The sequence below is a fragment of the Dasypus novemcinctus genome, chromosome 15 (genome assembly GCF_030445035.2).
Source record: "Dasypus novemcinctus isolate mDasNov1 chromosome 15, mDasNov1.1.hap2, whole genome shotgun sequence".
NCBI classification, from domain to species: Eukaryota; Metazoa; Chordata; class Mammalia; order Cingulata; family Dasypodidae; genus Dasypus; species Dasypus novemcinctus.
In genome coordinates this window covers 39,397,041-39,420,785 of record NC_080687.1, presented here as the reverse complement: position 1 = coordinate 39,420,785, position 23,745 = coordinate 39,397,041, and the positions used below count along the sequence as shown (strand labels likewise).

At 35.2% G+C, this 23,745-nt stretch overlaps 1 protein-coding gene across 1 annotated transcript in view; it reads left to right on the top strand.

Annotated features, from left to right (window-relative positions):
• The window catches only part of DNAJC3 (DnaJ heat shock protein family (Hsp40) member C3), a 123,951-nt gene that overhangs the window by 82,300 nt on the left and 17,906 nt on the right, over positions 1–23,745 (top strand). The window contains exons 8-9 of the mRNA XM_004463564.3: positions 5,604–5,709; positions 5,795–5,915. Coding sequence (XP_004463621.1) covers positions 5,604–5,709; positions 5,795–5,915 — 227 coding nt within the window. The remainder of the gene's footprint in view (positions 1–5,603; positions 5,710–5,794; positions 5,916–23,745) is intronic.

Here is a 23,745-nt window from a genome sequence, read left to right as displayed (position 1 = left end):
TATTGTCAGTCCCACTCATATCTCTGTACCACCATCATCTCCGTTCACTGCCAAACCACCCCCATCCACCTTATCATAGCTTCTCAGTTTGATCATCAGCTCACCACGCACTACTCCCTTTCTATCTCCTGGTAACTTATCTTCCATACTCTACCTCTGTGAGTCTGCTAAATATTCATAGTTCATAACAGTGAATCATGCAATATTTTTCCTTTAGTGACTGGCTTACTTCAGTCAACATAAGGTCTTTGAGACTCATCCATGTTGTTGCATGTGTCAGCATTTCATTCCTTACAGCTGAGTAATATTCCTTTGTATGTATATACCACATTTTGTTTATCCATTTAACTATTGATGGACACCTGGGTTGCTTCCAACTTCTGGCAACTGTGAATGATTCCATTATGAACATTGGTGTATATATATCTGTTTGAGTCCCTGCCTTCACTTCATCTGTGTATATTCCTAGTAGTAGGGTTGTGATCATATGGCAATTCTATACTTAACTTCCTGAGAAACTGGCAGACTGTCCTCCACAGTGGCTACACCATTCTCCATTCCACCAGCAGTGGATTTGAGTGTTCCTATTCCTTCACATCCTCTCCAATACTTGTAGTTTTCTTTTTCTTTTTAATACAACCAGTCTAATAGGTATAAGATGATATCTCATTGTAGTTTTGATATGCATTTCCCTAGTAGCTAGTGATTTTGAGCATCTTTTCTTGTGATTTTTCAGCACATGTATTCCCTCTTTGGAAAAGTGTCTATTCACATCTTCTGCCATTTCTTTCTTTCCTCCCTCCCTCCCTCCCTCCCTCCCTCCCTTTTTGGCTCATTTTTATTTTTTTAAATATATTTTTTATTGAAGTATATCATTCAAACATGAACATACATAAACAGTAAATGTGTAGTAAGTGTTGTGAACTTACAAAATGAACATGCAAATAACGTCATAGAGGGGTCCCATACATTACCCCTCCACCAACACCTGGCATTGTTGTGATACATTTGTTACAAATTATATTTTGCCCAGTTTTTAGGGGTTGTTTGGCTTTTTATTTTCGAGATGTAAGATTTCTTTATATATGTTGGATATTAGGCCCTTATCAGAAAGGTGGTTCCCAAATATTATCTCCCATTGAGTAGGCTGCCTTTTTACTCTCTTGACAAACTCCCTTGAAATACAAAAATTTTTAATTTTGATGAGGTCCCATTTATCTATTTTTTTTCTTTCATTGCTCGTGAAGTTTATGAAACCATTTCCTACCATTTGATCTCATAAATGTTTGCCTATGTTATCGTCTATGAGCTCTATGGTCTTGGCTTTTATATTTAGTCTTTGACCCATCTTGAGTTAATTTTTGTGTAGGGCCTGAGATGGTCATCCTCTTTCATTCTTTTGATATGGCTGTCCAGTTGTGCAAGCACCATTTGTTGAAGAGACTATTCTGTCAGAGTTGATTGGGCTTGATTGATTATAAGTTGGCTGTTTATATGTGATTCTATATCTGAGCTCTCAATTAATTTCCATTGTTTATTTTGTCTTTCCACTGTAGCTTTGTAGTATGCTTTAAAATCAGTTAGTGCAGTGATGGATACAAGCCATGTTAAATATCACCAAAAATTTATAAAGGTGTATAGTCTAAAATGTAAACTATAATGTAAACCATAATGTAACCAAAAATTTGTAAGTGTACAGTGTAAAAAGTAGACCGTAATGTAAAGCATAATGGAACCAGTGATTAGTAGCTATGTTTCTTTTTTTTTTTTTTAAAGATTTATTTTTTATTTATTTTTCTCCCCTTCCTCCACCCTTCCCCCCAGTTGTCTGCTGTCTGTGTCCATTCACTGTGTGTTCTTCTGTGACTGCTTCTATCCTTATCAGCGGCACCGGGAATCTGTGTTTCTTTTTGTTGTGTCATCTTGCTGTGTCAGGTGTCCGCATGTGCAGCGCCATTCTTGGGCAGGCTGCACTTTCTTTCGTGCTGGGCGGCTCTTCTTATGGGGTGCACTCCTTGCACGTGGGGTTTCCCTATGCGGGGGACACCCCTGCGTGGCAGGGCACTCCTTGCGCGCATCAGCACTGTGCATGGGCCAGCTCCACACGGGTCAAGGAGGCCTGGGGTTTGAACCGCGGACCTCCCATGTGGTAGGCAGGCGCCCTACCCTTGGGCCAAGTCTGCTTCCCAGTAGCTATGTTTCATTATCTGTACATCAGTTGTAGCAAATGTAACATCCACATGTAAAAAGGTCATTGCTGGGGAAGGGGGAAAAGGGTTTGATGTTGGGTATAAGGGAGTTCCTTATATTCTTTTTTAAAAAAATTAATTAATTTTTAAAAATGTTATATTCAAAAAAATATGAGATCCCCATATAGCCTCCACCCCCCTCACCCCACTCCTCCCACAGCAACAACCTCTTTCATCATTGTGGCACATTCATTGCATTTGGTGAACTTATATTCTATATGTGACTTTACTGTGACCTACAATTTTTTTGAAGACACATATATATATAAAAGGATATAGACACTGAGGAAGAAATGGAAGAGATTGCCTTGCCACTGTATATACAGGGCAACACCTATTACAGCAATGAAAGGCAAAATGTCAAAAAATTTTTTATGATAGTTTTCATTTTTTCAATATCCCAATTTATTTTTTACTTTATTTCTAAATTATTATGTATTCTATTTCTAATCTTTAAGCTTATCATTACTATTTCATTTTCCTGTTAATTGAATTTGGCAATATATTAGACTTCATATTTGAAGAAGCTATGGATCACAATGGGGTTCAACTATGGGAGGGGAGGAGTACTGATATAGGATATCATTGAAGGCGATGCATGGGTGGGAGGGACTTTTCCAGGGCATGCATATAGAGTATGTAGATATGTTCATATGTTCATTGGGTATTGACATAGTGGATAGTTTCACAAGACAACTGAGGGAATGCTGAGTTCCCATTCTGGGAAACTCTGTCACACTCCCCAATGGAGCAGCAACAATCCCCCAAATACAAGGGCAAACACCAGTGAAGAAGGATGGTCCAAAGATGGGCCCTTGATACTGATGACTATGCTTATGAACCTGTGTGCTTGAAATTTCAACTATGCTTGGAAATGCATGGTGCCTAAGAGTTACTCCTGAGAGCCTCCATGTTGCTCAAATGTGGCCACTCTTTAAGCCAAACTCAGAATGTGGATACATTACCTTCCCCCAGTGTGGGACATGACTCCTGGGGATGAGCCTCCCTGGCACCAAGCGGGGGAGGTTACTACTAAGTACCAGCTGGTGATGCAACTGGAAAAAGACCCTGAATAAAAGGGGAAAATGGTAAAGACAAATGAGTTTATATGGCCAAGAGACTTCAAAATGGGTTAGGAGGTCATCAGAGGGGTCACACTTATGCAGATCTCAGTGGATCTCAGAGATAACAAAAGTAGATACAACCCCAGGTAGGGGTGCTCCTAAGTTGCTGAATTCAGTGCCTTGTCAGCGGGCCCTACTCTGGAATTTGTGTTCCTGAGTGTGATGGAGTTGGACTCAGATGTGACTTCTCTACACATGCCTCTTCTGTCACTTTTATTTGGCACTGGGGTTGGTGTATGCCCAGGAGACTTGAATCTCTGGACTGTCTTTCTGCCAGCTGGGCCCTGAGCCTGAGCAGAGTTGCAACACCTACTCTCTGGTTCATTGGATTTACCCAGGTCAGCTAACAGGGAGGTAAGGTTGGTAAACCACTACACCAGGGAACCAAGAGAGTTTATAGCTGCAAACAGGAGAATTCCATCCATCAGTCATGTGAGATCTAAGCCCCCTCTTGATTTAGAGGTGGAGTGGACATCGCCATCCCAGGGTCCTCAGGATGGAGGAATAAATATGGATTAGAGTGGACTTACTGGTATTCTTCTATAGAATTATTGTGACTCTAGCAGTGGAAGAAATTATATCTTTGATGTGAAGACAGTGGCCACAGGAGTTGCTGAAGGCAGGGAAAAGGAAAAAGAGGTGTGATATTGGGGCATTTTCTGGACTTGGAGTTGTCCTCAGTGATATTGCAGGGACAGATGCAGGACATTATATATCCTGCCATAACCCACTGAATGGACTGGGAGAGAGTGTAAACTACAACATAAACTATAATCCATGCTGTGTAGTAATGTTCCAAAATGTACTCATCAAATGCAATGAATATACCACACTAAGGAAAGAAGTTGTCGATTTGGGAGTTGTGGGGGTTTGGAGAGTGGGGTATATGGGAACCTGTTATATTTTTAAATGTAACATTTTGTGTGATATATGTATCTTTAAAAAAAAAGATAAAAAATGAGGGAAAACTTTCTGTGGGATATTTTAACACACACAAAATAAAAAATAAGAATTTAAAAATTAAAAACTAAGTAAAGAAATAAAATCAGTATTATTTCTTCAATTTCATTTTTCTTTTCAAGATGTTTTTTGGCTATTAGGGGCCCCTTATCCTTCCAAATAAATTTGATAGTTGGCTTTTCTAGATCGGTACAAAATAGTTGAAAATTTATTGAGACTATGTTTAATCTGTAAATCAATTTGGGTAGGATAGACATCTTAATGATATTTAGTCTTTCAATCCATGAACATGGAATATTCTTCCTTTCATTTAGGTGTTCTTTGATTTTTTTTAGCAATATTATGTAGTTTTCTGTGTACAAGTCCTTTACATCCTAAGTTAAGTTTATTCCTAGATGCTTGATTCTTTTCATTGCTATGGTAAATGGAATTTTTTCTTGATTTCATCTTCAGATTGCTCATTATTAGATGATAGAAATGCTACTGATTTTTACATGTTGATCTTCTTTCCCTCCACACACTGAACTCCTTTATCGTTTCTAGAAATCTTGGTTGTAGATTTTTCCAGTTTTACATATAGGATCTTGTCCTCTGCAAATAGCAAAAGTTTTACTTCTTTCTTTCCAATTTGGATGACTTGTTTCTTTTTCTTGCCCATGTGCTCGAGCAAGTACTTCTAATACAATATTAAATAGAAGTTGTGACAGTGGACATTCTTATCCTGTTTCAGATCTTAGAGGGAAAGCCTTTCGCTTTTCAATGTTGAATATGATGTGTTAGGTGTGTGTTTTCATATATACCCTTTATCATGTAGAGGAAGCGCTCTTCTAATCACATCTTTTGAAGTGTTTTTATTCAGGAAAGGATGCTGTATTTTTTTTGAATGCCTTTTCTGTGTTGATAGAGATTATCATGTGATTTTTTCCCCTTCTGTTTGTTAATGTGGTATATTTCATTAACTGATTTTCTTATGTTGAACCATCCTTGTAGCCCTGGGATAAAACCCACTTGATCATGGTGTATAATTTGATTGATGTGTTGTTGTATTTTGTTGAGGATTTTTGTATCTAAGTTCATTAGAGAGATTATTATGTAGTTTTCTTTTCTTTTATTGTCTTTATGTGGCTTTGGTATTAGGGTGATGTTGACATAGAATGTGTTAGGTAACATTCCCTCTCTTATTCTTTGGAAGAGCTTGAGCAGGAGATCCTTTCTACAGCTCTGGAAATAGAATTTCATTATTATTCATTATTATTTGCTCATTTAACAGGTACACAGATGCCACCAGCAAATATGAATCTGTAATGAAAACAGAACCAAGTGTTTCTGAATATACAGTTCGATCAAAAGAAAGGATCTGCCACTGCTTTTCTAAGGTAACAGTTAACTCATTCTGAGAAAGTGAAAACTTACCATTTGGAATTACGATGATAGATTTACTTTTCAAACTTTTACTCTTAGGAAGAGAAGCCTGTTGAAGCCATTAGAATCTGTTCTGAAGTTTTACAGGTAGAACCTGACAATGTGAATGCTCTGAAGGATCGAGCAGAGGCTTATTTAATAGAAGAAATGTATGATGAAGGTAAATAAGGAATTTGATTTGCTGTATCTAAAAGTCAATGTATATTAAATTAGTTCATATTTAGCTTCCTATTGTTCAGAACAAGTTTACCAGAGTACTTGGAAATGTTGACAGTTTTTTTAAGAAAATTGACCGTGAACCCGCTAAATACTGTTTCTTAGTGGAATTGGATTCTGTACTCTGTTAGGAAAAGTTGCCTATTGATCTCATTTCAGTGGAATATAAAAGTAAAAAATTCCAGCATTCTTTGTTGTAGATAAGTTAGAAAAGACATATAAAAAAGTAGAAACTTAAAATCAGATATATTTGTATTCTTCAGAGGTGATCACTGCTAATTTTGTATTTGTAACTTTCCAGGCTTTTGTGCATCACATATATTATGTATTTTATGCATATCTATACATGTTCTGTGCATATACACATTAATAGTATACTTATTCATATGCACAGCATAATTATATATATATGTCTTTTATGCCTAAATGTAAAATGTTCCTCGACTGCCAAGCTGTTTTATAACATTAAGATAACTGCTTAACCTACTTTGTTGCAACTGAAGTAAGTTTCCTGCCAGAAGTTGTAAAGACCTTAAATAAGAATAGGCACCCCAATTTCTGGAAGATAAGGAAAGCATGTGCCATATTATACATTTAAAAACTTAGAATTCTTTCATATGTATTGTTTTGTGACTTTTTTCATTTGGCCATTTGTTATGAACGTATAAATGAGGTGGTTTTTAAAAGAAGAAATGAGCTTCATAGTGCTTATTGCAAAAATTTAATTTAAATCAGGTAAAATATTTAAAATTGATAATGATTGGTTTTCTGTTATAGTTACATGAGGAATTTGAATGTTAAAACTTGGTTTGTGGTATACTTTTTATAGGCAAACTGGTTGCTTTTTTCCTCCTTCCCTCAAATTACTAAGAAATTTGCTTCTAAGTGATTTCCAGGGAGTGACGATGACTGTGGTTACTGCTTGTGAAACATTTTTTTATAATCTAGTTATTGAGGTCTGAAATGTACCAATCAAAATGATAAGTTTTAATATTGATAAGAATGCTTCAAAGAGGTAGGTAATCTATATAGAGTATCCCTTTAGCATACTTGTTCATTTTACTTTTGAACTACTCTGTCTACTTAGTGAGATGGCTTTATTTTAGGACTTTGCATTCCACTTAGTTTCTGCTACTCTTTATCAAGGGTAATTTTGTCTTCTGTAATGTAAATCTTCAGCTCTGTGTGTAAGTAGAGAAGCTGCAGAAAATACGAAAGTTTACAACTTATGTCATAAAAAAATATATTTAAAAAATAATAATAGGGTGGGTTGGAGGAAAAACACACCAAATGTAAGATAAGAACTGTGATTAGTACTAAGATTTTGATAGTGTTCTTGCATAGTTTGTAACAAACATCTCATGACAATGCAAGGTGTTGGTGGAGGGTTGATGTATGGGACCCCTGTATGATGTTATGCATGTTTGCTTTGTAAGTTCACAACTTTTACTATACACTTAATTGTCTATGTATGTTTATATTTAAATGATATAAAGATAATAATCGGATCGGTTAGGGGGAAAATACTTTGTTTAGTAGTAATATTTTGACAATGCTCTTTAATCATTAGTTAAAAAGGTTTAAAAATAATGCAAGTTATTGGTGGTGGGGTGAGATGTTATATATGTTTGCTTTGTAAGTTCACAACTATTATACATTAATATGTATGTTTATGTATGAGTGGTATATTTCAATAAATTAAAAAAAAAAGTGTATCTACAAACAAAGGCCAAATCTTGTAGACTACTAAAAAATATATTTGAAGGATGCCTTTAAACTTGAATGTTAAATTGACTTGGTTTTTTAGGGAACCCTCACAACTTAACTCTAGAAAAAAGATGTTTAATACTAATTTAATCTAATGGATCTGACTTGGAAGTCTGTTTTTTTTCCTTTAAAATTTTCTTTTAAATTTATTAATTGTGTATCTTCTTTGGGTTTCAATTACACGTTGGGGAATCTTTATGAATTTTGGTTTCACAGAAGTAAATTGGGTGTTTTAGTGGTAAGCATGGTAATTAAGCAACCCTTCTTCTGAGAGAGAGAGTGAGTTGCCAGGTCTCTAAATTTGCGAGAAAAGCCTATGTAGTTGAAACTATGACAGGTATGATATGACTTGTTTTAATTTGAATCAGAGGTTTAGTGAATTTGGAAATGAGTAACAAATCTTCGTTAACTAGGCTAAATAATGTGTCTTTAGTTGAAATTCTTTGTTAAAATATGAAGGTTTTCCCTAGTCTTCTCTTTACTGGTTTTCCCTTTTTTTCTCATTAGCAATTTTAAATGATGTTCAGTATCTAATAAATAAATCAATTAGTTTAGGTTAGTGAATAATGGAACATGAGCATTTATTAATTTGGGGCCTATGATAGAATTATCAGGAAATATATTGAGGGATTCCATTCACTAGAAAGTAAGTAGAGTAAGATTGTTATTTGAAGATGCCTCTGAGATCACAAAAAATGAAAGCAGAGCCTTCAGATCTCTAAGATTCTTTTAGTAATGGTTTTTGAGAGGAACAAATTGACATTGAAGGAATATGAAAAAGTTGGCAATGGGGTTGAATCAAGTGTTCCTATGTGATGAGCATTTATGTTTGCTAGAATGTAACTATGTGAGGGCAGGGGCCTCACATAATTTTGTTACCTGGTGTGTCTTGAGTTATTTGTGCCTGGTACAAAGCAACCACATATATATTTGCTAAATGAGTGAATGTAGTTAATTTATATCACTTCACAATATGTCACAGTGGAAAGAGTATGAAATTTAGAGTTAGACAGATCTGATTTGAGTTTGTGCCATTTATTTTTGCTGTAGTCTCAGGTTACTTAGCCTGATATATTTGACTTTCCACTTTTGTAAAACAGGGTTAAGATTATCTCATAGGATTGTTGTGACAAAATGCTGCTGAGAAAATGCTTAATACAGTCCTCCTAGTAAACCTAAATAAATGATTTCCATTACACTCATTTTCAGGATAGTTGCTTGGAAATCCATAGAGTTTTCTAAACAAACAGTATTGTATGGAGTAACTGTCTTCTTGGTCTAGCATATCATCGCTATGTTACCTCCATTTGACACAATGGTTATTTTAATATTTCTGGTAATATCCAGAAATCTGGGAACAGATAACCAAGTTGTACTTTTCTTAGATGAAGGGCTGGCCTGGATAAAATTCTGAAATAGATGGACTTTATCATATCATATGATATGAGTCCTTACTCAAATTCTCCTTGTTTATCCTAGGCCTCAACCTTGTATTACTTCCTAGGCCTCCCTTATCTCATGAAAGTATTCTGAGTTCAAAATTAATACCACCTTGCATCAGCACTCTAATACCTCCCAAGACAGCTGTATTTTAGGAAAAATGTGGCCAATTTTAAGTTATTTGTATATAAAACATGGAAAAATTTCTTTTCCTCATGAGATGAGCATTTTTGACCCCAAAGAATCTCAAATTAGTGGAATTTAAGCACATTCCTATTAGTATAACACACATGGGGCATCCTTGGGAGGAAGGTATGTAGGGGAAAGATATCTTCTGGGGAACGTATTGTTGGAGCTAAAGAACTCATTCATAGGTAGGAAGGAGACTTCCTTCTGAGCAGATCAGATTTCTCACAGTTGCCTTTTTTCAAGCTGTTGACAGGGTCCCTTGACACTAAGGAGGAGAAGGAGGAGGGGAAGAAGTTGGTCTTTATTGGAAGATGCTGGTTGCATAAATTGCAGGGTGCTTATATATCAGTATTTTTTTTATCATTTGTAATCATGGACAGATGTAATCAGAATCTATGATGCAAATGTTTCTGAAGCTTCCAAATCTTGGAATAATTGCATCTACTTTAGTTTCAAATAATGATTTGGAATAGGTGGTTAGAATTGAAAAATGGCTAGTTTTTTTGCAAAGAAAACTAGTGAAATATTTTATGTGGATTGATTAACCTCCTTGGTATAAATCTCACAAACTTGTACAATCATGCTTATAGCTTTTATACACACATCGGCCTCTGAGCTACAGCTGCAATATCAGTATCCTTCTTTCTTTTGAAAAAATGCATGGTAACAAGGAAGATTCTATATATTTACCTCCTATGTAGGGATGAGTACATTTAATAATTAGCTTAGATTTAGCATATTTGTCTGTCATATCTGTTGGCATTGTATCCCCTACAGTGCCAACCCTGTGCCTTACTTACTGTAGGAAATACCAAGAAATCCATAAGCTGAACATGTTGGTAGGGAAAATAGGAAACATTCACAGTAGAAGAAATACTATACAGGAAAAAAAGATATGATTATAGCTAATTTCCAAATGATTAAAAACTTAAAAGTGTTGGAAGTAAAGTGCCAAGTGTGGCAGACGGTGTAGCTGAAAAAAATCCAGAGGACAGGAGTGTGAAGAGACCTTTGCCTTTCCCAAATATGACAGACACATTTAGATAGAAGGAAGTAGGGCATAGATGTGTTTTTGTTTTGACTTTTTATTTGCTTTTACCACCGTAACTAAGTAATATGCTTTGCTTGGATTTGTTTTGTGTATTTTGTGGATTTTTGTATTTATATTCATTAGAGATACTGGTTTGCAATTTTCTTTTTTCATAGTATCTTTATTTGGTTTTGGAATTAGGGAGATGCTGGCTAAATAGAATGAGTTCTTCCTGTTCAAATTTTGGAAGAGCTTGAGCAAGATTGGTATTAGATTGTCTTTGAATGATTGGTAGAATTCAAGTTTGAAGTCATCTAGTCCTGGGATTTTCATCTTTGGGTTTTTTTTTTTTTTTAAACAAATCAATTTTATTGATATGTAGTAGTAAAGTGTAAATCCATCCAAAGTGTACAATCCGTGGCATTCGGTATAATCATATAGCTGTTCTTTCAGTATTTCAGTCATTTCTAGAGCATTTTCATTATTCTAGTAGTAGTAGTAATAATAAACAAAAACTAACCGAACAAAACTCATCACCTCTCAATCTCTCTGTGCCTCCCCTGCCATACATAGCTGCTATTATGTTTCTCTCTCTCTAGTTTATTTGTATTAGTATCTTGTAAAAACAGTCTTATATATGCAATATCACTCATATTCATAGTTTACATGAGGTTTCACTATGTTTTACAGTTCTATGTTACATTTTTTTAGCTTTCCTTCTAGTAATATGCATGATCTTAGACTTCCCCTTTCAACCAGTCATACCAGTATAATAGCTTGGCTAATTACAAACACTATGATTTGCTTTCACCATTTCTATTCATTTTCAAATATTTACAAACAAGCTTTTAACCAATTCTGTACAGACCAACCCTCAACATTCCATTCTCTACCCTCATTCTATTTTCTGGTAACCTGTATTCTAATTATTAATTTCTTAAGTTGACATAAATAGTTCATAATTGCACAGTCACACAGTATTTGTCCTTTTGTGGTCTGGCTTGCTTCATTCAACATAATGTCCTCCAGGTTCATCCATGTTGTCATATACTTCATGACTTCCTTTTTTTTACTGCTGAATATTCCATTGTGTGTATTCATCACAATTTGTTTACCCATTTATCATTTGATGGACACCTGGGTTGTTTCCAACTTTGACAGTTGTGAACATTGGTGTGCAGGTGTCTGTTCGTGTCACTGCTCTCAGTATTGCTGGTTTACATGGCAAGTCTATATTCAGCTTCCTTAGGAATGACCAAACAGTCCTGCACAGTGGCTGTACCATTCTATATTTCCACCAACTATGAAAAGCATTCCTATCTCTCCACAACATTTCCAACATTTATATTTTTCTGACTTTTTAATAGTGGCCAGTCTAATAGGTGTGAAATGGATCTCAGTATAGTTTGGATTTGCATTTCCCTAATAGCTAGTTATGTTGAACATTTTTAATGTGTTTTTTATTTTTTGCCATTTGTGTTTCTTCTTTGGACAAATGTCTAAGTCATTTGCCCATTTTTTAATTGGGTAGTTTGTCTTTTTATTGTTGAGTTGTATGGTCTCTTTATATATCATGGGTATTAAAATCTTACTGGATATGTGATTTCCAAATACTTTCTCTCATGGAATTGGCTGCCTTTTCACCCTTTTTGACAAGAGTCCTGTGAGGTGTTAAAGTGTTTAATTTTGAGGAGGTCCGATTTATCTATTTTTTTCTTTTGTTGCTTGTATTTTGGGTGGAAGGTTTAAGAAATGACCACCTACCACAAGATCTTGAAGATGTTTTCCTGCATTTTCTTCCAGTTTTATGGTTTTTGCTTTTATTTAGGTCCTCGATCCATTTTGAGTTAATTTATATGTAAGGTGTGGGATAGGGGTCCTCTTTCTTTGTTTTGGATATGGCGATCCAGTTCTCCCAGCACCGTTTGTTGAATAGACTGTCCTGGCCCAGCTGGGTGGGCTTAACAGCCTTGTCAAAAATCACTTGACTGTAGATTTGAGCATCTATTTCTCAGTTCTTGATCAGTTCCATTGGTAAATCTGTCAGTCTTTATGCCAATACCATGTTCTTTTTAACATTGTAGCTAAGTAGATATGCTTAATTTTTATTATTATTATTGTTTTTTCTAAATAATATGCTTTAAAGTCTGAAAGTGATAGTCCTCCAACTTCTTTCTTCTTTTCTAAGACATTTTTGCCTATTCGGGGCCCTTTATCCTTCCAAAATTTTATAATTTTCCATTTCTGCAAAAAAGACTTTTGGGTTTTTTATTGGGATTGTATTGAATCTATAAATCAGTTTGGTTAGAATTGACATTTTAATGAAATTTCATCTTCCAGTACATGGACACAGATTTATTTAAGTCTTCTTTGGTTTCTTTTAGTAATGTTTCTGTTTTCTGAATATAGGTCCTTTTTGTTCTTGTTAAATTTCTTCCTAAATATTTGATTGTTTTTCTTGCTATTATAAATGGAATTTTTTTTCTGACTTCCTTCTCAGATTGCTCATCAGTAATGTATGGAAATGCTACTGATTTTGGCATATTAATCTTGTATCCTACCACTTTGCTGAACTTGTCTATTAGTTCTAATAGCTTTGTTGTGGATTTTCTAGATGTAGAATCATACCAGCAAATAGGAAATTTTTACCTCTTCCCCTATTTGGGTGCCTCTTTTTCTAACCTAATTGCTCTAGTTAGAACTTCTAGCACAATATTGATTAACAGTGGTGACATTGGGCATCCTTGCCTTTTTCCTGATGTCAGCAGGTTAACTTTCAGTCTTTCACTGTTGAGTACAATGCTAGCTGTGGGTTTTTTCATATATGCATTGTATGTACTGTGTGGAAAAAGCTTCCGTCTTTCTATTCCTATCTTTTGGAGTGTTTTTTTTTTTAAGAAGGGGTGCTGTATTTTGTCAAATGCATTGTCTCATTGTCAGCAAGAAGATCATGATTTTTCTTCTTCAGTTTATAAATGTGGTTTATTATACTAACTGATTTCCTTGTGTTGGACCACCCTTGCATATCTGGATAAAACCCACTTGATCATGGCGTATAATTCTCTTAATGTGCTTTTGGATTTGTTTTGCAAGTATTTTGTTGAGGATTTTTGCTCTATATTCATTAGAAATGTCGATATGTAATTTTCCTTTTTCATAGTATCTTTATCTGGTTTTGGTCTTAGGGTAATGCTGGCTTCATAGAATGACTTTGGTAGAGTTCCTTCCTGTTCAATTTTTGGAAGCGCTTGAGCAAAATTAGTATTAGATTGTCTTTGAATGATTGGTAGAATTCACCTGTGAGGCCATGTGGCCCCAGTCTTTTCATATTTGGGAGGTTTTTGATGACTCAGTATTTTCACTTGCGATTGGTTTGTTGAAATCTTCTATTTCTTCTGGGTTCAGTGTAGGCTGTTCATGTATTTCTAGAAATTCGTCAAGCAACCAAACCCCAAAAAGAGGGGGAGTCCAACAGATGCTGGCATGTGCCTTGCCATATGACAGAGGAACCGAGAATTGTTGGCACCTGCTCTTTGGGAAGAAAGCATTGCCTTGATACCTTGATAACTTGATTTGGACATTTTCCCAGCATCAAAACTCTAAGTTTGTAATCTAATAAATTCCCATTCCATGGTTTCTGCTTTTAGCAGCCCAGCAAACTAAAATAGCACCAACATTTTTATTAGGAGAAATTTCAACTAAAAAGAAAAGTTCAAAGAATTTTACTGTGAACACCCATGTACTTAACCACCTAGATTCTAAAATTAATATTTTACCATGCTTTATCACATTATTCCACCCTAATACCTCTATTTACCTATTCATCTATTTTTGATATATTTCAAAATAAGCATAGAATTTGTTCACTTTTCCCAAATATTTTAGCTTGTGTATCTTTAATTAGAATTTATCTATTGTTTCTTTTTTGGGGTTGGTGGTAAAATTAGTGAGTAATGAAATGTACACATCTTAGGAGTACTACTTTGAGTTTCGATATCCATGCAAGCCAAATCTCTAACAAGAAATAGACCATTAGATTACCTTTTTGTCTCTTCCTAGGCAATTCTCACCCTCCTCTCAGAGACAACCATTGTTTTAATTTTTTCCATCGTAGATTAGTTTTGCCTGTTCTAGATCTTCATATAAATATATAACTTATGTACAAGTCTTCTTTCACTCAGAATGTTTTTGAGATTTATTCATATTCTCATATTATGTGCATTATTGTTTCATTCCTTGTTACTGAAGAGCAGGGATTAGCAAACTTTTTCTATAAAGTAGTATATATTACAGTCATTGTAGTTCATGAGTTTCTGTTGCAACTACCAACTGTATCTTCGTAGTGCAAAAGCGTATTACCTTTACCAAAAACAAAAGGTAATATGCAAATGAATAGGTGTGGTTTTTGATAAAAGCTTTTCATGCATCTCTGATCATCATTGAGTGATTTGGGTAGCATCTCATTCACAGAATGGAAGGATGCTCTACCAAATGGGTAGAAAGGAGAACCTCATATAAGGCAAATGTGGATGCAAGTCAGGGAATGTTCTGATTGACTGACATTAAGTTTCTGTTTTTCTTGGGGGTGGGGGATGTCTTAAAAATTGGGGAGCTGGTGGTTGCTTCGGAGTATGAAGAAGGTAGCTGCTGATAACAGCTGTAGTGTCTTTAAATTTGGTTTTCTGGCAAGCTGGGCTTTTGTAGGAAATAGAAACTATCTTAGGATTTTTGTTTTGTGGATATGGGGCTTAGCATGAGTGCCTCCATTGTTGGGCCTAGTAGAGTTCATTTGTCACTGTGTTTCCAGTAAAACTTCATTTACAAAAAGAAGCAGTAGGCTGGTAGCATTATCTTGTTTCCACTGTGATATAGAGGGAAAAAGTTCAGTATCTGAAACTCTGAAAAGAATGTATAAACGGTAGTATATACATGAAATGGAATTGTTATTTTCCCTGCTGAAAATAATTCCATTTTATGCATATACCACTCTTTATCCAGTCTTATACTAATGGACACCTGAGCTGATTTAGTTACCTAATTTGTTTTCTTCAGATAGATAACTTTTTCCTCTGTCACCTCCATTCTGCTATTTTAAGCCCATTAGTAAAGTTTTTATTTATAGCTTTGACTTTTTCAGGTTTATACTTTGTTTTCTTCTTCTGTCTTCTCTTTCTCTACCAAGAGTCACTATACTTTGATTCATTGGGAGCATATTTTCCTTTATATCATCAAACATGTTTATAATATCTGCTTTATAATTAGTTTCTGCTAATTCTAACACCTGGGTCATGCCAAAGTTGGTATTTGTTAATTGTCTTTTCTCTTGAGAATAGAACATTTATGTTTTCTTTTTATGTCACTTAGTTTTAGGTCATATCTTGGTCATTGTGAGGATACATTGTAGAAACTCTGGGAACTTGCATCCTCAAGAGTCTTGATTTATTAGTATTGAGTATCAGCATTAATTGCACATGGTTAACTTCTCTGGACTCTAAATAAAAAATTCTCTCTTCCCTGAGTCAGGTGGCAGCTAAATTTCTAAGTTTCTAGTTTATTTCTTTTTGCCTCATCTGGTCTACTTGCAATCTTCCTCGTACATCCATAGTTCTAGGATCAACCAGAGATTTAGGCAGAGTTTAAAAACAGAGTTTGTGACTCCCCCTATCTGGCTCTTCCTTTTTTAATTCCTTTCACCATCACTTTCTAGTGACTATGGTTGCTCTGAATCTTCTTTCATTCTTTAAGTTGGCAAGAGTGTAGGTTTTCTACCAGTTTTAGTTGCCCTGAATGAAATAAACTGGGACTGACCCTTATCTAAAAGACTTTTTAAAAAAAATTACTGGTATTTCTCTCCCCTTCCCTCCCCGCGCGCCGCCCCCCCCCCCCCCCCGTTGTCTTCTTTCTGTGTCCATTCACTGTGTGTTCTTCTGTGTCTGCTTGCATTCTTGTCATGCGGCACCAGGAAACTGTCTCTTTTTGTTGCGTCATCTTGCTGCGTCAGCTCTCCCTGTATGCAGTGCCACTCCTGGGCAAGGTTGCTCTTCTTGCAGGGTGCTCTCCTTGCACGTGGGGCTCCTTGTGCGCATCAGCTCTGTCCATGGGCCAGAAGGCCCTGGATTTGAACCCTAGACCTCCCATATGGTAGGTGGATGCTCTATCAGTTGAGCCAAATCTGCTTCCCTAAAAGCCTTAATAAACCAAAAACAAGTACAGACACAAAAAAATCTGCAGGAAACCAACTTGTGCCATTTTCTTCTTCCAAGTACTGATTCCAAGTATCTGCCTTTTTGTTCACTCTTAAGTGCTTTCAGATAGTGTTTTTAAATGTTTTGTCTAGTGATTATAATTGCTACCGAGAGAGGTTTGGTGCTATAGGTTCTTATTTGCTCATGCTGCATTTGGAACTTAGATATACAGATTTTAAGTGATATTGGTAAATGTGACAGTTGGCTTTTTTCTACAGCTGATGGCTAGCATTTTGACTTAATGTAGTTTTAGTTGAGGCTTTTGTGTCCCAGGGATATAGAACTAATAGTTTTTGCATTTATTTTTAAGGCTCTTTTAAAATAGAATCCTACTATGTTATCAAACATGTTAAGTAATGTAATTTAACTAGCATCTCCTACTACTTTGCACAGAAACAGCAAAAACAATCCAGGTAACACCTGCAGAGAAATAATATGTTCTTGAAACTAACCTGATACCAGTACTTTAATATGCTTAGTTAAATCTAAAAAAATTGCATCTAATGATACTTTTAAGATTATAAGAATGGAATATGAACTGTAAGCCTTAAAATAATAATTAGATTTTTTAAAAGGTTATTGAGTACTGATTTGGGAATGGGGAGTGGGTAAGAGAGAGGAGAGAGGAGAGATTAGGGTTTGCTAAATTATAATTCTTTAGGATTGGGGAAGAGAATCTGGATTTTCCCTTCCTCTCTTTGTTCTCCTGGCAGCTCTCACATCTATTGTACATATTTCATTTTCTTCAGACTAAGGTATTTGAAGATTTGTGACTAAGATTACAAAGATATCATGGGATAATTAAGAATTTGGAAGCTTTGAACTTTCTGAAAAATTTCTATGTAAATTTAAGTATTCTAAGATCTCTTTTAATCTTTGGATATGCAGAACATATAATTGAGAATAAAAGAAAGCTATTTTTATTTGCAGTTAGTTTTTTGATTTAGCTAGGCAGCAGTACTTCCCCTACCCCACCCTTTACTCTTCCTGCCCCTTGCAATCTTAACAGGAATGTGCAAGGTATGGTATAAAAGCGAACGTCTTCAAACAGAGGTTAAGTATTAGACTTTAATAGTGTTGATATTGAGAACTCTCTTGTCTTTCCTTGACAACAGTTTTTTCACGCTTTTTTAAAAAAAATTGACCTTTCTTTACTTTAGTATGTTTATTTCTAGACTATAATTTTCTTGAGGGCAAGGGTTGTATCCTATTCATTTTATGTGCCCAAAGCCTGTCATGAATCCTTGTAACTTATATTTTTAAGTATAGAATATTCTTTGAGTTGTAACTTGTACACAAATGCAAGTGTTCAGACTAGATATTTGCTAGTTTGGTGTGTCATTTAGGTCAGTTAAGTGACAATGTTTGTAAAATCAGATTTCATCAGTAAGCCATGCATTGTGGGTTTATGTCCAAGTTGATTTGTAAGCTGGCATTTAAAACATCTGATCAGTTGGAAATAACTTTCAGATTTTTCTATTGGGAATGGTAATTAATGTCTTTTCTTAAATATGTAAGTGCTGAAAGAACTTTAGGGAATATAATCAAGCCCTGGGCTAATATTTCATAATTTTGTACATTACATATGCTTAATTTCCATTCAACCCAGCAGCTATTAACTTTGGGTGTTAGTGGCTGGCTGTTTTAGTAGCTTAGGCTAATAATTTTTACTCATTGTGGCCACTAGAGGTCGAGAATGCTTCTATCTTCTGAAAAGTTACCTGTTTTTAGAATGAGGATGATAGAATGGTAGAAATTCAGACCTTGAAAGGGACTGCCTGTTTTTAGCCTCTTTCAAGATATGACAATATAGGTCATACATAGTGTCAGAAATAGCCACTGAAGTTTAGCTATTTAACAATTAAAATTTTGAGAGACTTGTTAGTTTTCAGGTTACCTGCACAGCATTCAAAGTTAGTTATAAGATCAGTGCCACAATAGGAGTGCCACCAGCCCAGCTGCCTCCCTCTTTTCAGAAAGACTTCAGTGGACAACTATACCAGTGAGACCAGCTTCCATCACAGGTGTCCTAAAAGATGCTGTTAGCACCAGAAAGAGAACAGATATAGAAGTCCTCAGGGAGCTAAGGAACAGAGGCTGTGGTTGTCCCCTAACTTCTTATGCTAAATAATTGTTTCTAGTTGGGCTTGTAAAATAGACACTTGAAAAAGCTGAGGCTCTTCTGAAGAGTAACATTAACAGATTTTGCAAACCACATTTAAAACTTATTTTTCTGGTATGTTGGGAAGATGCTTGATGTTAGGAAAAAGTTGACATTAAATATTTAACTTATGGCTATTTTTGCACTAATGTGCTTAGCACTATATCTATATGGTATCAAGGATTTGAAAGCAGTTAATTCAGTTGAAGAGCTAAAACGTTTGGAAAGAGTGCATTTTTTGAGCCAGATTTACTTACCTTGAAATGTAAAGTTTTGCTCAGACCTTGGGAATGAGAAGCCTAAATTAAAAAAAAAAGAAAAAATTACTCCTCCCCCCCCCCATTGTTTTGCATTCACTGTCTGCTTTCTATGTCCATTTGATGTGTATTCTTCTTTGTCTGCTTGTCTTCTCTTTAGGTGGCACCGGGAACCGATCCTGGGGCCTTCTGGAGTGGGAGAGAGGCGCTCAATCTCTTGTGCCACCTCAGCTCCCTGGTCTGCTGCGTCTCATTGTCTCCTTTGTGTCTTTTTTTTGTTGTGCCATATTGCTGTGCCAGCTCTCTGTATGGGCCAGCTCTCCGTGTAGTTCAGCTCTCTGCTTGCGAGCTCACTTTCACCAGGAGGCCCCGGGAATTGAACCCTGGACGTCCTATGTGGTAGATAGAAGCCCAATTGCTTGAGCCACATCTACTTCCCCTAACTTTTTATCTTTCCAAATCATATGAATAATTATCCATTATCAGCCCTAAGGGTCTAATTTTCTAAAATGAATTAATATAAAATGAAACACACTTAGCAGTGTTCGGCATAGAATGGACACTTAATATATGTATTCCATTCCTTTCCTTCTCTCATTAGTTCTACAACCATTAAGATGCTAGAGAAGAATTGAGTTGGAAGAAAAATCATAATTAGGGGTTGCAGTCCTTTCTGGCTAGTAGAGTGGTCATTTATATAGGGTATCTAAAACAGTGATACAAGAAATGGGTAGCAAGAAAGAAGGGCATGAATAGGAGGATGTTTAAAAAATCTGTGAGTGACTGTTCCGAGTTTCCTACCTGTTACCTCCCTCTTCTGCATTTCAGAGTAATTTTGTCCAGTATCTTAAGTGTATCTTGAAGTGTTAGGGTGGAGTGAATATTATGGTCCTTTGGAAATGTCTTCATTCCTTTCTACACTGGTAGTTTTTTTTTTTTACAAGAAATATTTTTAATACAACCTTGTTTTCCTATGAAACAGTTGAGGTGGGGTTATAGGAGAGAGATCTCCAGATTTCTGTGCTATCTTTGTTCTCCATATTTTGCTGTGTTATTTTTAATTTTTTTTCTAATTGAAATTTCTAGAGTTTAAAATAGTGAGCCTCTGGTTTACAGGTTGACAGTGTTTACCACCAGAGTCCTTCATTCTCTCCTGTCCAAGTGTATTCCTCAGATCTCCTTTCCTCTAGAAGAGTAGTTTGTCATTTATATTCACCCCTGACCATAGAAGGCCCATTAAAAATGCTAGCTGCTGTTCCCATTGTGGGCAGATTCTTAAGATTCTGAATAACTTATCTTTCCTTTTCTTTCTTTCTCCTTCCCACTCCTTCCCCTTCCCTTTCCCCTTACCCACTTTTAAGTGTTTAGGAAAACATCCTGTTGATGTTGTATAGTCAGAGGAATAAGAATCTGGTGTGTTCCTAAATGTGAACTGAGTATGCTTTGAAAAAAAGTGAACTGTTGAATTATGTATTGTAAAGTTTATAAAGTTGTACATTGTTTGATGTGTTTAAAAGCACTTATGTTCATTGTAGAACACTGATAACATATCATAAACGGAATGGGGAAACAAACCACAGTCCTGTTTACAGATAATCATCATTGACATATGTCCTGTACACTTTCTAAAACCATATGTGCACGTGAAAACAGGTATTTATAAAATGGAGGAATATGATTATCTTTTCATGTTAATAGATGTGGCTCTTTTAACTGTCATTTTAGGATAGATTTATGATTCACATTTGTTATATCATTTTATGATTACATAATATCCCATTATGCATGTGTTTAGTATTACTTTTTTAAAGTGTCCTTCCCTCCCCTTATGGTAGTCATTTAAATTTTAAGTTATCAAAATGATAAAATTGTGGCGTTAGAGAAGAGAATAAAATAAATAGGAAAAGCACAGCCCTTCAATATCATATTCCCCACTGTTAACCAATTTTAATAATTCCTAATAATCATTCTTCTGGTGGTTACCACCATAATTCTAATTAAAATCTAATTAAAATAATGTCTTTCTCTGACTCTAGATTTATGGAGTCTAGGCAGTATCCCTGTTTGCCTGCTGTGAAAGAGGAAGAATTGCATATATTTCACTGTCTCCTATTTTTTCTCACCAGTTTTAGTAGGTTATATTATTTTTTGATTTGTAGCTTTATATAATATACCTAAAAGTTATAATATAATAGGCCTAAATAGATGCCAGACAAATATTTAACATGCAGTATATGTTATACTTAATTATAATAAACCTAAATCTTTTTGTTCTCTCAACTTCAGGTAATACCTGTTGATTCTGTTTATGGTAAGAAAATGAGCGTATTTCCATTTTCTTTTCCCTCTCCATTCTAAATACAATTAGCATATTTTAACATTTTTAAGGTTTGTAACATTTATATTATTTCCTAACTATAATTGTGAATAGTTAGAAAATGAAAGCCATTTAATAGAATAATAATATTATAAACATACACATGCAGGATTAAATCATGTGTTTGAATTATTAGAAGTTGAGATAAAATACCATTAATTATTCAAGGTTTCAGACAAATGGAGTCAATTCTTCACAGAGGGCCACATTTTTAGTATGCTTCTCATTTGGAATGTGACTTTTTGTTAGTTCCCCTCCACCTAGGTTAGAGTTGCTATTTCTTTTTGACAAAGAAATCTATGTTTTATCTTATTTAGAACATGTAAAATTTTTAATGATTAAATTCGTGTAATTGAAATATTTCTTTTTGAAGAAATATTAAGCTCTGTGACTCCTGGCAACTTCCTAGTCCAGCTGCACAGCTTTTAATCTTAGAATTCCTTTCACTGTGGGTTGTTTTTTCTAAACCACATCTTCATCTTTCTGGGATTCCTTTTTCATTTTGCTGAAAGTGCAATCTCAAAAAGTGGTTTGAATACCACAGATTCCAGAAGACAGTGTTGCAATAGTCTCAAAACCTCTGAGAAAGAAAGATTTTTCACCCAGAATTTTATGTATAGGATTTAATGCAAGTATTTGGAGGTTTTCTTTTTCAGTGTTCTCTTAAAGAATATTGCAGTCACCTTTTGTTTACAAGTCTGGAAGCATGCCCAAGGACACTATTTGGGCCTGCTGCTTTATTGGGGATGACATTTTGACAACTTTCTATATTTTCTCTATAAAAATTATTCCCTTTAGATTTTCTGTCTCTTGGACTCAGATTGAGTTACTCTCATGAGTTTTCAAATTGTACAGATTTTAGCAAAATAGTCTCATTTTAATTTCTTCTATACTCATGATTATCACTTCTTTGTGTATTTGAACTTGCTTCCTTTCTTGATTAAGTTAGGGGTGGTTTTTAAAAAATGTGTGTATTTTTTTTTTGCTAGGAAGCCAGTCTTTTAAATTTATTATTTTATTTTTCTGTTCCATGAGCTTCTATTTTTATCTTGCAGTTCACCTTCAGTTCCTTTTTCTAGCTTTGGATCATGTGCTTAATTCATTTTTTTTCCTTCCTCTAATTTTTATTGAACCACTAAGGCTGTCAATACTGCTTGAGCTGTATCTGTGGGCTCTGATAGGTAATGTTTTCATTATTATTTTCTGGAGATTTTACAATTTAGTTTTTATATTTACTCTTTGTCTTAAGAATTGGAGAATTTAAAAGTTTATGGGTGAAAATGCATTTTATTTTCTGATTTATTATTAACTTCTAGTGTTTCAACATTGTAATAAGGCAGTATTACTCCTTCCAATTTTTGGAATTTATTACTGTTTTCTTTTTTGACCTATATAGCCAATATCATGAATCTTCCATAGGGACTTGAAAAGTTGGTGTACTCCCATTTCTTGGATAGCGTTTGGTATAGCAATCAGCTCTACCTTATTGTTGTCTGTTCCTCTACCCTGTCCTCTTTTTTTGTACACTTGTGATTTGTTATGAACAGAGAAGTGAAGGTCTTCCTTCACAAGTGTGTTTGAGAATCTCCTAGTATCTCTGCTAGTTGGATTTTGCTTTGTGGTCCAGTATGAAATGCTTCTAAATAGGTGACTTATGCACATTTACATTTATTCATATAACATATGTTGGGTCTGACTTCTGTTGCTCTCTTTTGCTGAAATGTTTTGCTATTTGGCCTGTATTATTTTGTATACTATTCCAATGTATGGAAAGGCTTGTATTTTTGTTCTTGGTGATTTTTATTTTTTAAGTTAACTTTGTCCTCTTTCTTTGGGCAGTATCTATTGTCAAAGTAAAAGCTGCACCAGTCTGTATTATACAAGGATGACTTTATTAAACCTTTTTAAGCTGAGAGTGGGTTAGAGGAAAAGCCTGGGTAATAGTAAACGGGGTTGAGCACTGGGCTGGGTGTGGGATTTACTGAGATTGTACTTAGGGCAGTTTGGTTGCACCCAGATGGGTGAAGGATTTACTGGGGTTATGATTAGGACCCTTGGTTCAGAAAGTTTTCCTTTGTATTGATAGTTATTAGACCACCTGGAGTCTGTCAGGGCTGGAAGAGAGGAGGAGGGAGATAAGGAACTACCTATTTAGGATCTCTTAGGTGCCCAGCTACCTGGGGAGAGAAGGTTCTTATCTGAACTATAAGAATAGTTAGGGTCTGAAGTTGTCTTTTTTTCTTTCTTTCTCTTTTTTGCTGTCCAAGTTGTTTTTCTCTGCAGTTCCACAGCAGCGATTGGTGTTAAT